Source organism: Nyctereutes procyonoides, unplaced genomic scaffold (assembly GCF_905146905.1).
Source record: "Nyctereutes procyonoides isolate TBG_1078 unplaced genomic scaffold, NYPRO_anot_genome, whole genome shotgun sequence".
NCBI classification, from domain to species: Eukaryota; Metazoa; Chordata; class Mammalia; order Carnivora; family Canidae; genus Nyctereutes; species Nyctereutes procyonoides.
This window is the reverse complement of record NW_026575131.1, coordinates 27,718,395-27,736,589: the sequence shown is the minus strand read 5'-3', so window position 1 is coordinate 27,736,589 and position 18,195 is coordinate 27,718,395. Positions and strand designations below refer to the sequence as shown.

General features: G+C 40.0%; 1 protein-coding gene across 2 annotated transcripts in view; it reads left to right on the top strand.

The window, feature by feature from the left end:
- Positions 1-18,195, top strand: part of SYNPR (synaptoporin) — a 295,671-nt gene that overhangs the window by 179,995 nt on the left and 97,481 nt on the right. For both annotated transcript variants that reach the window (XM_055342695.1, XM_055342696.1), the window contains one exon: positions 6,488-6,612. In XM_055342695.1, the coding sequence (XP_055198670.1) occupies positions 6,488-6,612 (125 nt within the window). The remainder of the gene's footprint in view (positions 1-6,487; positions 6,613-18,195) is intronic.

Below are 18,195 nucleotides of genomic sequence, written 5' to 3'. Positions count from 1 at the left end.
CACGGTTCAGTGCCTGAATAGTATTAGGCCCTTGGTCAGGATTTAATAACTGTCTCAGTTGTATTCCCCCAAAATAGATCCTGAGACAAGAACTTTGACTCAGGAAGTTTACTTGAGGGGTGATATGAAGAGGCACAATGATGGGTAAGGAGTTGAGACAAGGAAAGGAGGAACACCCAGTACAGGTATTAATGAGCAGAGAGGTGTTGCTGTAGGCAACGGGGGCTCAATCTCAAAGGGAAGTCTCTGAAAAACTGTACTGAATGCACCTCAGAGTGGCAAGAACACTGGGGTTTTGTCCACTAATTTCCATCCCAAATTGGTTGAAAGCCAGCAGAGAAGTCACTCCAGAGGACTTCCACCATGCTCCAGTCACAGGCTGAGCACATTCCCGCTGCCTGAGAACGCCCTCAGCAGAAAGGCCCTCAGTTTTGGAGGGGGAAGCCTTTGGTGTGTAGATATACCTGACTAGCTTCCTGAAGCTGCAGGTGGCCTCTGGGGCCAGCTACTGGGATATAGGCAGGGCATCAACAGCCTCTGCTACAATAACTAAGTGAATAAGTGATTGGGGGGCAGCCCAGGTGGCTCAGCAATTTAGCGCCGCCTTCAGCCCAGGGTGTGATCCTGGAGGCCCCGGGATTGAGTCCCACATCAGGCCCCCTGCATGGAGCCTGCTTCTCCCTCTGCCTGTGTCTGTGCCTCTCTCTCTCTCTCATGAATAAATAAATAAAATCTTTTAAAAAATAAGTGATTGTGTAGATAAATGAATGAAAGAATGAATAGTTGTACCTGATGAAAGAGGAGTAAGTCAACGCAGTAAGCCCAAGGTGAGTAATATGAATAACAGAAAATAAGAAATAAGAAGAGTAAGTCAATGAAATAACACCCTTGCTCCCAGGGAGAATCAAGGAAGGTCCCTTGGGAGCAGTGGTGTGCTAGAGCACAGCTGATGGTACAGCTCTCCTTCCAATCAAGTTTGCAGGTATTGGGAGGATAGCTTGGGATTGGCCATAGTGGGAATATTCACACCATGGAAACTGACAAACCAAATGCTAGAAATCCATGCTTTATCCTGTGGAGATCTGATTGTCAGTACACACAGCTCAGTGGCAACATGAGTATTGGTACTTGGTTTCAATTTTCCAATCCCTTTTATTCTAGTCTCCTTACTTATTTCTTCCAAGGTATCTTTCCTGCCTGAGGTTGTATATCAGGCCACGGAAAATGTCCCCTCCCTAACTTTCCTGAAGACCACAGGTTTCTGTGAAAGCTATTAATCACCCTGATTTCTTGTCCTCCTCTAACCTATTGCTTTCAACTATGCCTTGCAAATTAACCAGAAGGATTAATAGCATCTTTCATTGATATTCCTTATGTGGTTCACTTAGTTCTGAGGAGGGAGCTGCTTGCCCTCTTTCCAGGGAAAAACCTTTGGTATTATTAAGTGTGCAAAAGTGTTTCTGCTATTGCTGATTTTGGTTTATAGATGCTTATTAAGCCAGAAAATGTAAGACAATTCTTCTGTCTCTTTTACCTGAATGTATTTCTAAACAGTCTGCATGCAAAGGAAATTTGCTGGTTAATTTTGTTCATTTAGAGAATAATTTTTTGTTGTTAGGAACAGAGCTGTAGATCATCCAAGACAGTAGTGAAATGAGAGTTCATCACAGGAAATTATTTTCTGTCTCTTGAATTCAAGGGAAGTGAATGATGGGGCCAGTGGTTATGATATTGATTATCTTAAAATGTACTGTAGGATGAGGTGTCTGCTTTGTTTGAAAATTGGAAACTTGAGGAAAGATAGCCACACAGAGGTTTTATAATTTCACTTGGTTGGGTAAATGGACTTTTGCCCCAGCGTTATGACCCCAGTATCTACAAAGGTGAGTAAATAGATTGCATTACCAGAAAGAGTGCAATGCTAGCTGAGGATATATGGGCAGAGCCCAGGGTTTGGAAAAAATGACCCAAGCATACATGTGCACACACACAGACTCCATATCTTCACATCTCTCAGACAGTTGCTTATAGTACCTGCTGAGTCAGCCTCAGATGGAGGTCTTTCTCTCTAGTCCCTCTCTCATCTCTTCCAAATACCACACATACCCAGTTCCTTCAGGCTCTTTTCTCTCTTCAGACTTATAGAACTACCTCCAGTTCTCATTCTGTCTTGGCCATATAACACAGTTCCCTCCCAACATTGGTCTTGCAGAGCCAAGCATCTACAAGATGCACTAACCTTCCTCTTGCTAATTTTAACAGCCTCTCAGAGAAATGGTTGTCAAGCTATGGAAATTTCTGTCTTTTCACAGTGCCTTCCAAGAACCTCCCTTCTAAAATCCTCCACCCCATCAAGGGTAATAAGAAGGAAGGAAGGAAGGAAGGAAGGAAGGAAGGAAGGAAGGAGAGAAGAAGGGAGAGAGGACAAAGAGAGCACAAAGCATCTAAGACACTCAGGAGAAGCATGGAGAACCACAGGCCACTAAAGCACGATGGTGCATTTTTTGGTCAAAGAAGACTGGAATGTTTGATATCTAACTCCCACCTAGCTGGCTAGAAATTGTTTTCCAGCTATTGTAGAGCTATTTAGAAGATGCTGACTCAGGGAGTCCAGAGCCCAGGATTCTAGTGCCAACTCTGCTCTAGTTCAGTGGGAGCAAGTGAATTTTCCTCTGGACTTCTCCGTTTTTTCAATAGTATAGTAGTACTAGTAATAGTAGCAAAGGAAGAAGGAGAAGGAGGAGACACTTTAATGTTTGTTGAGGGCTGTGAGCCTGATGCTTTACATATGTTCTCCAAGCTAAAGCACACAAAATCATGTGAGGTAAATACTATTATTCTCAGACTCTCTCATTATCTAATTGCCACACTGACCTTCCACTAGCAAACTTTTCCTCCCTTGGGGTTTCACTTGAGCTGTTCCCTCTGCCCAGAGCACTTCCCTCTACTCCCCATGGCTTCCTTTCCTTCATCCTCAAGGTCTAAGCTTACATGTAACTTTCCTCAGGTGTAACTTCCTGTGTAGAAGAGCTTCCTCCCCAAAATACATAACAATTTGTAATTGTTTCATGTGTATGTTCTTTCTGACTCTGTCTCCCCCATCCAGTATTGAGCTCCATAGTGAGCAGGGACCTTCTTTGTCTTTGTGTTTACTCTTTTATCTTTCTGTTCCTTCCCAGCTGGCACCAAATTAAGTGCACCATTAAACATCTGCTGAATGAACCAGTGAATTAGTCCTGATTTAGGAGATATAGGAACTGAGGTTTGGAGAAGTTAAATAACTTGCTCAGTGCTTGACAGCTAGGAATTGGACTCAAACTCAGGTTTTGCTTGACTCCACAATCACTCTGCCCAACCACCTAGGGAGAGTGGGTGGGCAGACTTCTGGGAGGGGAATCCGTGAGAGCATTTTCCAAGTTTCCTCCTACTCTACGTTCCTCTTCAGTTTTGACCCCCCAAAGAGCTTCTGGTCCCCTTTTCCTACTTTGTCTTGATGTATTCTAATTACAGAGCTAGGCTCCCGGCTGATAGAGTCTGAAGGAGTTGATTTCACTCTCCCAAATATGGAATCAGCCATGCCTGTAATATGTTATTCACTCAGCAGGATCTGACTCTCCCAGTGTTGTACAGACATTATCTGTTTAATCCTCACCAAACCCATGTGAATTTGTTATCGGTCACACAGTATGATTTCTCTTTAATCAGTAAGGACTGAGGAAGGGAGAAAGTTAACCAGAAAGCCTATAGGTATCATATTTAACTTAAGTACAATGTCTTATATTTTCAGAGCTCAGTAGAGGTTAAAAGAAAAAGTAGCAGTGTGTGTGGTTTTAATAGTTTGACACCTTCCTTCTATGCATCTAACGTTTTGAATAGTTAAATACATAATAATTATCATTCCATCTTAAGCTCATACATGGTAGTATTAATAATCCTTACTGTATATAAAGCACTTTAATGTAAGATGAAAAGCTAAGAGTTAGTTTCCCTTATAGCTATTAAGCACTGAAATTAGCAGGATTTATCGTTATGTCCCTTCAACTCCAACTTGCTACATTTTAATGTTTTAAGGAATTTTTTAAAATGCAACTGCTTAGAGCCTTTCTGCTATTCTTCTACATTTTTAATATGGGAATGCTAAGCTTCACACACACACACACACACACACACATCATCATCATCATCATCATCATCACTGTTAAGAAAAAATAACATCACATATGTTAAGTGCTGGGCCCAATACCTGGCCCATAGTAGACACTTAATAATGGCAAGAATGGACAGTTCTCCTACCCTTGACATGTACAAGTGCTAATTACACACTTATAATTCTTGCCCATAGAAGTGCACATGTGCAACTACAACATAAATCTCTGCATGAATTGAGAGGGGCTGCCCATAAATATGTATTCCATCTCATTTAATCCTCTCAGTGATTCAAGAAGATACAGAGGACATTCCTGTCTTACAGATGAGAAAGCATGGACAGGATACAGCCTGTCTCCATAGTCATACCACAGAGTTCTTGGCTCCCTTACTCCACTCTTCCTTCTGGAAGAAATCTTACTGAAGGCAGTATTTTGACATGACACAAAGGCCGAAACATCCAGTATTATAGAATGCAACTTAGATTTAAGCGTTGAACAATTAAACTCATTTCCTCCTATTCCTACCAATACTAAGAGCTGACAGAAAGAGAGCATTTGGTCGTGAGAAGTGAGCAGATGCACGCCACCGGGATAAAAATCAGGTTCCCTTCAGCCTTGGTGTTCCGTGTGCATCAGCCTCAGATTGTGGAGTGGATTGGAGTAGCTTCTGAACACCTCCTCAAATGCTATCAATGAAGCAAACTAGGAAGAAAAGTGAAGCAAAACAGATCGGTTTTTCTGGAGTGTTTGGATGCTGGTTCACTGGGGCTGATGGTCATGTCAATTTAACTAAACAGTAAATCTGAATTTCCTATTTTATGGCCTGGAATATCTTACGAAGGAGCCATCCACATCTCTTTAGAGTAATGACATTTATTGAGTACTTACCCTCTGCCAGGATTAGTTCAAATGCTTTACACACATTAACACACATAAACACAGTTACTACATCTACTATATCTTTTGGTTAAGTTGTTTCCATTTTTAAAATACTTATTTTTGTCATTAATCAGTCTGTTTTTCCTATTGAAGTCAGATGGCCAATTGAGACCAACAGCTCTGAGACTTTTGCACTACCAAGGAAGACTGAGGTGGCAGGTGTTATGGATAACACTCATTTCACCGATAGACTTGATGACATTGCCAGTTCCAGCAGCTTTCTTGTCCACAGCAACTGTCTGCTTTGTGTTATGAATAACAAAATGATCCAGAGGAATTATTATGAGTGTTGTTTTACTGATGAGGAAACCAAGACATGGGGAAAATTAAGGAAACTTCCTAAGATCACATTCTGGAACCCATACATTTAACCCTTATACAATAATTCTGCTTTGCTGTGAGCTAGTGTTCCTAATGGGACCCCAAACTACCCCAAGAAGCTGAATTCCAAAATGAAAATAATTCCAAAATGGAATTCCAAAATTCATTCCAAAATGAAAATAAAATAAAGGGGAGTATTACAGCATGGATTAATGTTAAAGTGCACTATATTGACTTTTTTTGGAAATGAGTAGGAAATACTTTGAATTTCGCCAAACTAAGTTTAGCAGACAGTTTAGCATTTGCTTCCCATCTTAGGCCATCCTTGGTCTCCCAGATGTATCTTCTTTCTTTAAGACTTCCCTAATTTCCTGTTCCTGATTTTCAGTACCCAATTCCCACAGATCCATGTTCTATACTGGAATAGATTATGAATTAACTTGTAACTAGTTGAATTTTATAATAATTGACAAAGAGCAACTGATATAGAGATGTAACAACCAGGGAGGCTTTGAGGCTGACATATACTGAAATCTCATGCTCTGAAGTTGCACCTTTTAGATACTCATATACTCTGTTTCAGCCGTTTAGCTCTTAAATTCTATGCCTTTTTAAGAAAAAAAAAAACTATATTACTCCAAAAAGATAAAACATGTTTATTGCAGAAAAAACAGATAAACCAAAAGAAAAAAAGCAAGGAGACACCTCAAATTCTTCCCACCTGGAGGCATCCATCATTAATCCCTTAGTGTGTTGTGTAACTTTCCAGATCTTTCAATGTGAGATCATATCCACCTTCTGAGGTATGACAGCTCTTTACACAATCAAACATAGATATTTTGTCCTTGTGTTCAATTTTCCTCAGAGTTATCCCAGATTACCAGGCTTTTTTTTCAGATACCACCTCAACAGTCCACATCATCCTCCTGGCTTTCATCTCCCAGCCTGAACCCAATATGATGTCACATTCAGAAGAACCATAACCTCTCTCAATTCAAATGCTAAACTCCTATTGATATATTTCATTAGATTAGCATGATTCTAATGACTACTTTCTTTCTTGTTTCTTTTTTCTACAGCTTTTTGCAATCTTTGCATTTGCAACATGTGGTGGCTATTCTGGAGGCCTGCGGCTGAGTGTGGACTGTGTCAACAAGACGGAAAGTAACCTCAGCATTGACATAGCATTTGCCTACCCATTCAGGTAGGGAATAACTGCTCATGCTCACAGAGAGGCATTTTTTTCTTTCTTATTTTAAAGGAGCGGGAGGGAGAAAGGGAGAGAGATAATCTTAAGCAGGTTCCACATCCAACGTGGAGCCCAGTGTTGGGCTCCATTTCGTGGCCCTGAGATCACCTGAACCAAAATCAAGAGTCTAATGCTTAACCTAGTGAGCTACCCAGACGTCCCTAGCAGGTATTATTTTTTAAAACAACCTCCAGCATAATGTATGGCATCTCATTAATCTACTCTTTTATTCATTTCAGTTTAACATTTATTGAGTAATCACCTTGTGCCAGACATGGTGCTGGCTCTGGAATTACAGAGAAAAGTAGAAATTGACCCCTGAAAACTTTTCTTAAATAGGAAAGTACAGTGTTTGCCAAAATCTCTCCCATGGAGTCCTAGATATTTAATGTTTAATGTAGAAAAGGAGGAGGGAGAGGAGATGTGGGGAATAATTTAAAAATTATATAGTCAAATAAGTTTAAGAAATACTTCTTAGCACTCTGCCTTTCTAATGCACATTTTGAATCACCAAGAGAAACACAATGTTTCCCAAATATGTTTGACCGCAGACACCTTTCCTCACTAAGCATCTCAGAGGATCTGTATATCATGGAACACATCCTTATTATATTGATTTAGTGAACTTTCCCTAGTCTAAAACAAAAGTACCTCAGCTCATAGACAAAGAATCATGGGAAGTGGCATTTATACCAATATACTGAATGATTTTTAGGAGTAGAATTAATAAAAGTTGCAAATGCCTCTGCTCAAGTAGATACTCTCTAAAATAAAAATAGAGTGCAAAGGTCAGAAACAGTAAGCATAACCTGGTAATTTGGTTTAAAAAAAAAAAAAAGCTACCTTCATGACTAGAAATGAAGCTAGAGGGATTGGTGAAGGGTGCCTGCCACTTCTGAAGTTCTGGATGAACTCCTTAGCTTTAATGGAGAATGGCCAAGCCAATGCACACTCACTGATCAATATGTGGGATCTAGGATAGGAGATAAGAACTACCAATGGCTGGGATCTAGCAGAGGAGTTAAGAAATGTCAATGGCTGGGTACCAGGGGTAGAATGCTTAATAACATTATTCATGAAATTGTAAGGTGTGCATTGCTTCTACAATGATTTCCTACCAAAAGATGTGGTAGCAACAGATGACTTGAAAGTCTGTCCATTAAGATTTGAAGAGCAACAGGTCACTAAACAGGTCTCTCTGTCTCTCATACTGGAAGAGAATAATCAAGAGACCTGGTTAGACAAGAAAACAGTGCCTGTTTTTTTGTTTTGTGTTTTGTTTTGTTTTGTTTTGTTTTGGTGGAGAGCAGGGTGATATTTAATTTCATGCCATCATTGGTTACGTGTACAATTTGAAAAGACACTTCAAGCAAACAGTTTCCAGTATTGGGCTTAATTTTCTTCCCAAGACATACTGTCAGCCAATAAAAGGCAAAGAAATTGGATAAAAATGTTTATTGCCATCTATGAGTACAGTGACCCACTTATTTGGAATATTTTTACTTGGGTTCTGAAACAAAGATAATCAACCATTATTTTTTCAGTAGCAGAAACTTGTCTTCCAAACACTACCTTGCTTAGAAGCTCTGTATATAAAACAGGGAGGAGTCCCTGAGAAAGTTGAAGCAGGTGAGGAAAGGGGCTGGAAGCACAGAACTGGTCTTCCTTCACGTTCTCCCTGCCACACACATCCTCTACCCACTCTCCTCCTGCTACAGCACCTCTAGTATCTCCTTAGAACCCTGGGCCTCCTACAAGTACTGTAAAAACCAGTTCAAGAAGAAAACAAGAAAGCTTTTGGCTTTCTGATTACCACATCTGTACAACATTTAGAGTCTACTATCAGGAATTCAGATTAGCCCACTCATCCCACAGAATGTCTTACACTTTTGCCCCATTAGTATCCATCTAAGAGATACCCATACCATTCCAAAAACTAGAGGTTTTTTTTACTAGAGTTGCAATTCCATTCATACATTTGGATGCTTTAAAATGTTGTATCATTATCTTCTTGAGGAAGCTGTCAATAGTAAGTGACAACATCTAGAATTTATACAGATTATTTTTATGTCATTTGTTTCAAAAGAAGTTGGGTTAGCAAGAGGCTGATGACATAAATCATGAAAAAGGTTATTTTCTCCTGAAACTTTACAAGCCAATGCCAATGATTGTATCATAATCTTAGAAATAAAAGAGCATTCACCAGTTTCTAACTATTCAGTTTATTGCAAACACAAGGAAGACAATAAACTCTAATACCAAGTCTGTAAATGACAGAGCAAAGGAAACTTACTTAACTTCCTTATCAGATTATCAGGTGTGGGATAAAGTCAATTTAGAAAATGTTAGATAATGTACAAAACATTTGTGTGCTGCTTCTGATACATATGCCAAAGTGTGTAGCTCCTTTATACCACCGGATGTACATATTTTTGACTCATATCAGAAGGGATTTACATTCAACAATATATTCTTTTACTATGGGCATAAAACATTTGTCCTCTACCTTTCTTTTGACTCGTGATTTAAATGAGCAAGTAATATTTAACCATTTTCTTATCTACTATATGTGCTCATTTGGTTAAAAAAAAACTTGCTTGATAATTTGGAGGGTCTGGATCAAAATTTTTAGCCCTTTATACACAGATGTGTGAAGTAGAGTTTTTTATTGTAAGGAATTTAATTTCCAGAGAAAGTGTACTTGAAGAGTGCCAACTAACACTGCATGGACACTTGATACATATATCAAATGGAGGACAAAGATTAAGGAGTTTGGGGGCTATGGGAGCAAAGATTTTCATGGAGAAGGCTAGCTCTAATGGGCCCTAGTGATGAGTGAATAAATATGCAAATACCTATTGCAAGCCTGCTATGTAACAACCATTGTGTTAGCCACATTCATGTATATCATGTGATCAGTACACGGGCCCAGTGAAGCAGGTTACCATTCCTTTGATTGAGTGGGGAGAAATTTGTTCAACAACACATAGAAAATTCATTCTAAACTTTTGGATTTCATATATTCTACTAATTTGAATAAAAGCTAAAGAAAACAATGCTTAGACTGTTGGACGCATGGTGAGAGAGAGCAAAAAAATGTGACAAGGAAAAGTGACAAAAGTGGAAAGGCAGTTTTTTTTTTTTTGGAAAGGCAGTTTTTGACAAGATTTTAGAAGATCTGTAATTTCTAGGGGATTGAATAGGGAAAAGGAGTTACAGATGATAAAAAGAATAATAAGGAAAACCATTTTGAAGTAGAGAATATAGATTTGGATTTGATTATGCAGAGTTTGAGGTGTCTTCTATCAGGAATTTTTGTGCTAAACTCATGTAAGAAGAAGAGGCACAGCCTGAACAGAGTTCAAAAGAGTTGTCTTCATGCAAAGAAAAGGAAGTCCTGGAAGAAGAGAGGTCCTGAGAGAGATGGAAGAACAGGAGCAGAGGGCTCACCTATGGGGGATGTCTGTGCTTATAACAAAGGAAGGACATGAGGAATAACTGAGGAAATCAAGTGATGAAGAGCTGAGACAAGTGCTAGTGCTTGGTGGCACTAGTCCTCCTGGGGTTGTGTGGCCTGAGTGGGGTTGTGTGGCCTGAGTGGGGTAGAATGAGATTCTGAGCTTATTTCTCAGGATTCTTGAAATAGAATTTGAAGAGGGGTCTTCTGTATTGAGGGAAAGACAAACTGGGGTGCTCAGCTGGGTACTGACTACATACAACCTGTTCTCCCCCTTTATAATCATAGCCACTTGCTCTGATCCTACCACTCCTGTTTGGAACATGGGGACAGGTGCAGGTTGGTGCCAAGAAATCTGTGTAGTTTGCGTCATTACCTAGTAATGCTAGCTCACTGGGGGGGGGGGGAGTATTTTTTTTCTCAAGATCCATACCCTAGAGCAGTGGTGATAAACTGTTTTACCATAAGGGCCAATTTGGGGAAAATAAAAATGTTAAGGGCTGCAGTATTTTATTCCTGTGTTCAGGAAATGCTGCATTTGCAATTACATTTAAGCATTTGTTTATTGTTTCTCATTACCGAAGGGTTTCACTCTTTTTTGGCTAACGTTTCAGAAATTTTATAACTACAGTATCTCATCATAATGTTGTGCATTAAAATAGATTTTGCGTGTGATGAGACTGAGTGGTTCTACGGGGCAGGGAGAGCTGGAGAGATTTGAGGGTGGTGTAGCCAAAAGGTTAATGGTATATATTTGGCAAAACTCTGGCTTCAAATCCAAGCTCTGACACCTAGCAGATGGGCAAGTTATAATCTCCCTGGACCTAGGTTTCCTTATTGTAAGAAGGTAGTACTTTCCTCTTAGTATGGTTGTGACCTTTCAGTTAAGTTGTACAAGTTATTTATGTAACACAGAGTTTGACACACATGAAGAGTTCATGGAATTGTAGTGTCCTTGTTGTAGATACAATTAATAGGGTTTTTTTTTAAGATTTATTTATTTATTAGAGAGAGCATGTGCAAGCAGGGGGGAGGGGCAGAAGGAAAGAGAGAGAGAAAATCCTCAAGCAGATTTTCTGCTGAGCATGGACCTCTGATATAGGGCTCAATCCCAGGACCCTAAGATCATGACCTGAACTGAAATCAGGAGTCAGCTGCTTTAAATTTTTTTTTTTTAAAAGGAGTCAGCTGCTTAACTGACTGAGCCACCCAAGCACCCTTGATTAATAGAATGTAATGCAAGGAACTAGCACCAGAGTATAGCTATAGACCAAGGATAAGGACAATCATATTTGGAGATTTCTGCAGTAAAGACAAGAATCGTCCTTTGTAGGGAGTGTCTGCAGAGATCACAGAAAATGTGGTACAGTGGCTGCTGCCTTGGAATGAGTTAAGTGAAAAAATTAGTGAATGACAAATTACTCTACCCTCACCCCACAATTCCCCTCCTGACCTGTGTAGATAGGAGTACTGATGTTAAAACACTTCCCCCAAAACATTAGTGGTGTTGGGGACTTAAAAGGATTCCTTAGTTTGGGTTCTCACAGAAGTACCCCTTGAGATAAGGATTTGTAATTGTCTGGGCAGGTGATCCCTAACAGTACCAGTAAGGCATAGAGAAAAAGAAGAAAACCATAATCAGTAGATCAATAAGGAGACCAACCTTCTTGGGTTGGAATGAGGTGGAGGGAAGGAGAGAGGCAGGAGATGAACTTGAAGAAGCAGACAGAAGCTGGATCACATAGGATCTTGTGAAATAATATGAGGAATTTGGATTTTATATGGGGTGAGATGGGAAGTTTTTGGAGGTTTTGAACAGCAGAACCATGCAACTTTATGTTTTTGAAAGATCTTGCTTGTGGCTATAAAATAGTCTTAGAGGGGGCATGAGGCAATGGCGAAGTCAGGGAGGCCAGTTAGGAAACCACTGCAGCCATCCAGGGGAAGGGGAGGCAGTGGCTTGGACAGGGACAGAGGCAGTGGAGAGGGTGCTGTGTGGTATATAGCACAGTTCACATGGTCATCCATGGCTCATCTCCTATGGGAATTTACATCTACAACCTAACCCTGTTTGTCATCTTTTCCCAGCTTTCTCCATCATTTTTGTGAGTAAGGTTGAGTAGTATTTGGTCAGCATGGGGGCCAACTTCAGTTTATCATAGGCACCTTTTGGTGCCATGAATTTTTCAACACTGCATGAGGTTGTCAACCAGCGCAGTCAACAACACACACATAGGCAGCCAGCTGACCTAACTTAAATGGAAACTTACAGAATTCCATTGAGACAGCTTTGCACCCACATCTCCGAAAGCCATAAGAAATTTATGAAGTAGACAATAATTCCACTTTATGAAATCTGGTTGTAAACAAGTCATTGCTGATATCAGTCAAGGTCCAGCCAGGAAAAGAGAGCTCATCCCCAAAGAAGGGGATGCAAAGAATGTTCTAACATTTTGCATCCTGAAGAAGGGAACTGGGTAGGTAGGGCTTCAATGATGAGGAAAAGGGACCAAGAGGGAATCCAGAGGTTAGCAACTGTGGGATACCACCACTGCCCCTAAGGTAGAGCAGGAGATGGCAACGTAAGGCTCTTGAGCCAAATCCAGCCAGCTCACTGTCTTTTTCACATGGTGCATGAGCTGAGAATGGTATATATATTTGGGGGGATTATATTTTTTAATGATTACATTTTAAATATTATAAAAGTAGCTACAAAATAACCTCAGTTTTGCCTATTGGTAAAACTATAAAACCTAAAATATTTACTCTCTATCTCTTTTTTTTTTAAAGATTTTATTTATTTATTCATGATAGTCACACACAGAGAGAGAGAGGCAGAGACATAGGCAGAGGGAGAAGCAGGCTCCATGCAGGGAGCCCGACATGGGATTCGATCCCGGGTCTCCAGGATCGTGCCCTGGGCCAAAGGCAGGCGCTAAACCGCTGCGCCACCCAGGGATCCCTTACTCTCTATCTCTAAAAAAAAAAAAAAAAAAAATTACTGACCCCCAGGCAAGAAGCATAAAGGGAAGAGGGTCTTATTAGAGTAGAAGATGGGGTCTGCGTGGCCAAAGCTGGGACTATGAAAGGAGCAGGAACCAAGAAAGAGATGCAGCCACTGCTAGAGATGCTGCCCAAAGCCGCAAGAGAGAGAGGGGGAGAGATAGTCTGGCTTCTCCCTTGCTGACACCCTCTGGTCTCCCACCAGAGCTTCCCATTGGCTGAACCTAATGGGAAGCTAGTTGATAAGGAAATCAAGCCCTGGAAATGCAGAAAAGAACATGGAAGGAGCAGGGAACTGAGAACAAACAGGCAATGTCCAGCACACAGCTCCAATTTGAACTTGTTTCCTTATCTATAAAATGAGAAGACTGAACTGAAGCTTTCTTAAGAGAGAATTAGACCCCTAATTCTATGAAGATGGAAATCTTTTTAGGGCTACAGTTGTACTTGAACTTGGATAGGAGCATTGATGGTGCCCCCACCACTGCTGCTTCAGAGAAAGCAGAAGGAAATAAGAAGATTCAATGAAATTACTTTATATAAGTCTCTTTCTTTCAACCTCAGAGGGTTTGCACTGATATTTGTCCTATTTAGGTAAAATCTGTACAGGCTTTGGAAGACCAGGATTGGGGCACTTACTGAGAATGATCGTAGGTTATGTAATCAAGGCTTTTGTTTCTGTGGAGCTCCCAGAGGGAGTTGACAAGTGGCAGAGATTAAATTAGTGTATGCTGAGTGAGCCTTTTATGTAGTTCTTGGTCTCACTGTGTGTAATTTTGCAGAGGAGGCATGAGGGAGTGTGGTGAACAGAACCTCATTACCTGAGAGAAGCTCAACACCTCAGAAGGATGCAAACATTGCTTCCTTCAAAGTTATAAAAATAAGTTCTAGTTCTTTCTTTTATCTGTTTTCCTTCCTAGAATTAGAAGGACAGAGACGGAGACCAAATTGCCTAGAAAAGAACAAAGGAAATCGGCTATACTAATAGCTAGGAATGTCAGAAGGAAACATCCCACTCACATCTCTATGTATATCCTGTCCCTTGAAAATGTTAGGTGCTGGGGGGCCTGGGTGGCTCAGTGGTTGAGTGTCTTCCTTTGGCTCAGGGAGTGATCTTGGGGTTCTGGGACTGAGTCTCACATCAGGCTCCCCGCAAGGATCCTGCTTCTCCCTCTGCATATGGCTCTGCTTCTCTCTGTATGTCTTTCATGAATAAATAAAATTTTTAAAAAATATTTTTAAAAAAGAAAGAAAATGTTAGGTGTCTGTTCCAAGGTCCCAGTAACCTCCATCTCTGCTTCCTTCTTTTCTGGAAACAGAGAAATGTTAAAACATTCTTTGCATCCCCTGGAGCTATCAAACTGGTGACCAGAAGTCACACAATATACTCTATGAGGTCAAGCTGTTGCCAATTGAGTGGTGGGACCTGTGTTCCATCTCCTTTCCCAACCCCACCCATCCCAGAAAGAATGACATTTTGTGAGCCACAAAATGAATTGAATTTTCTGGGGGCCGCAAGGTCAAACAAAAAGGAGGCAAGTCCTCAAGCTGCCTGCTTGCCAGATGCTCTACAGAATAGGATGGTAAAAGCCTCAGGGCCCGGGTTGTGAAGCTGAAAGTCCAGCACTCACATTCCTGATTCCCCTTCTAGGATCCAGCTATGGGAATGCAGACCTGGAAACAACTCTGAAATTTAGAATCTCTCTTGACGGGAGGTTCAGGGTCCCCCTATCTGCATCTGTATCATGTAGAAAACTTGGTAAAAATAGAGATTCCAGGATCTTGCCACAGACCTACCTACTCAGCATTAGTGCCAGGTGGGCCCAGGATTGGCATCTACTAAGTAAGTCCTCCCGTGATTCTTAGACACACAGTAGGTGGAGAATTGGTGACCTAGGGAGAAATAGATAAGGCTTCAATTTGCAGTTACGTGATAGTTTGTGTTTTAACACTGATAGATTTTTCTTTACAATATTTGAGATTATACTTTTGTTTAAACGCTTGCCTTATTTATTATACTTAGCATGATAAAATAGAAAAAGAAAGTTACCATGAGTAAGCAAATGGATATTTCTATATTCTCTTATTTCCAAATTTTCTGCTGTCAGCACATATTACTCTTAGAATGAAAACTATAAATGACAGAAAAGCAAATAGTTATTTCTAATTATTTAGTAATGGACTAACTGTAGCAATTTTACTACCACCCCATTATGTGCTTTTAAGCATGTCCCCCTCCCTACCCCTTACCAAAAAAGGATGAAGTGCTAATTGCCTTTCCCCATTAGACCAAGTAGAAATTAGGGTAGAAATTAGGAAGTAGGATGGATATGTTAATTCTTTCATCTTATATATATGTGTGCACGTGTGTATGTATAATCATTGGTATGGTCGTTATACCCTGGATTGTCAAACAACACTGTAACAAAGGCTGAGCCAGAGTATTTTTATTCCCCTTTTAGAGATCAACGCACAGAGACTTAGATTTTTTTAAGATCACACAGCTAGTAAATGCCAAACCTGGAAACCTGTCTAAATCTTTTGACATCCATGAGTGTTTCAATAGAATTGTTTACAGCCGCGCCAAACTAACAGGAATGATGATTATGATGATGGTAATGATGACGATGATTGTCATCATGATCAGCATCATTATTATCAAATAAAAGCCAGATAGTTTTACCATAAAGGAGGGAGTGTGCAGGGATCCCTGGGTGGCTCAGCGGTTTAGCGCCTGCCTTCAGCCCAGGGTGTGATCCTGGAGTCCTGGGATCAAGACCCATGTCGGGCTCCCTGCATGGAGCCTGCTTCTCCCTCTGCCTGTATCTCTGCCCCCCCCCTCTCTTTCATGAATAAATAAATAAAATCTTTTTTTTTTTTTTAAAAAAAAGAGGGAGTGTGCAAAGCATGTCACATATATTATGCTCTAACATCCCTAGGAGAGAACATCCCCATAAGATAGTGACTCTGTGCTTCACGTGACAGGTGCAAAAACAGGCTCATTGAGGTTGAATGACTTGCCCAAGGCCATACAGCTGCTAAGTGGCAGACTAGGATTTGAATATCTCAGTTTGGCTTACCTCTTCATCATTGCACTGTGATGAACAGCAGTGATGTCCTTAAATTGACAAACCTCCACAATCTCGGTGCATCCTCCCCTCCCTCCCAGATCTTATAGCGTGTTCTTCGATGACAAGGCAAACTGGGCAGGCAAGAAGGATTTAGGGATGGTTTTCAGATACACTGTGTTCCTTGCAACTCAGAATTGCTGGCATTTGCTTTCCAGTTGATTTCCCAAGTCCAGGAATGAACTGTGAAGAAACAACAATTCCAGGCTGGAGCTATAATGATCACCCTTTTTCCTTTTCTGCAGCTAGCTAGAATCTGAAATAAATGAGCTGTTGCTGATAGTTTGTAGAACTTTTCACTTTTTATTTTGAAAGATTCTGTGCCATAGTAGCAGCTGTCACTTGGAGGCGAGGTGTTAAGGAGTCAAATAAATGACATGGTTTTCTAACAAAGTTATTCCAAAGGGTTTAATGCTGTGGCAGATCCTCATTTCCCTGGCAAAAAGGTGGATTTGGAAGGAAGCGGGAGTTGGTGAGCTGAGAGTTTCCAGATACTAATCAGGGAGCTTGAACATCTTTGATTACAGTGAAGGATTTGTAGTTGTAATGCTCCTTAAGCCCAGCACCAGAATAGCAGAAATAAGTGGAAAGTGCAGAGAACCACTTGCAGAGTTGCAGAGTTGGGACTTTTTCTGAGATGCACTTGATTAGCTCTTGGAATCTTTAGAAATTAGCTGAGAATTATCCTGAACAACCTCTACATTAATGTTTTATTTTAGCATACCTACCAGAGATTTCATTTTCCATCCTTTCTTCCTCTATCTTATATCCCATCATCTAAAACAATCTCACTTTCTTTTGTTTATATAACTCCATTTAAAATATCTTTTACTTTTTTTATTTAATTTTTTTTTAATTTTTATTTATTTATTTATGATAGTCACACAGAGAGAGAGAGAGAGAGAGAGAGAGAGAGGCAGAGACACAGGCTCAATGCACCGGGAGCCCAACATGGGATTCAATCCCGGGTCTCCAGGATCGCACCCTGGGCCAAAGGCAGGCGCTAAACCGCTGCGCCACCCAGGGATCCCTATCTTTTACTTTATTAGAAAAAAGAACACATTTTATTTTCTGTCCTGAAAAATCTCACTGTACAGAAGTGAAAGAAGTAGAATATTGGAATCTCCTTTAATGTGATTTCTCAATGGTGATTGCTATCAGGAGTTCAGGTGGATATCATTTCAAGCTTTTTCTTTATGTTCACTCATTTTTTATGCAGATCAATTCTTTTTTTTTATACAGATCAATTCTAATGTGAATATCATTTTGCAAATTCATTCTTATTTTTTAAAAAATTGTTTATATCTTTCCATGTCAGCCCTTATGGATCTAACATATTTTTTTGGCCTCATTATTATACCATAATAGTAAAATTTATTAAGCCAATCACTTATTGATGGATATTTAGGCTGTTTCAGTTCTTCACAATTATAAATAATGCTACAATTAATATAGTGTAAAGTAAATCCAGGAGGATATGAAGGTACCTGATTCTTCACATTCTTCTCAATATGGAATACTATAAATGCACTTATTTAATCATTGGAGAAGATAAACACATTGTTATTATAATTATTAGACATTTGTATTTCTGGCAAAAGTTTTTGGAGAGCACTATGTCCTTCTTTCTTTCTGGCAAAGGTATCTTATCAGTTGTCCCTGACCCAGTTGCTTTACTAAATCAGCATTCTTCAGTGAACTCCTATGAGATTTGTTAATTGATACAACAAACGTTCAGTATGGTACCAGGCATCAAGCTTCACAATGAAGGAAATTTAAAAAGGGAAAGAGATTCTCTTTCCACGGAGCTTAATCTTTTTAAAAAACATACTCAACATTGATGAAACTGAGACACAGAGTTTAAATGTCCCATTCAAGACCCATAACAAGTCTTCAACTATATTAAAGTTTGCCTAATTTCCCTGAAATCCTTACCTAATATTACCATCA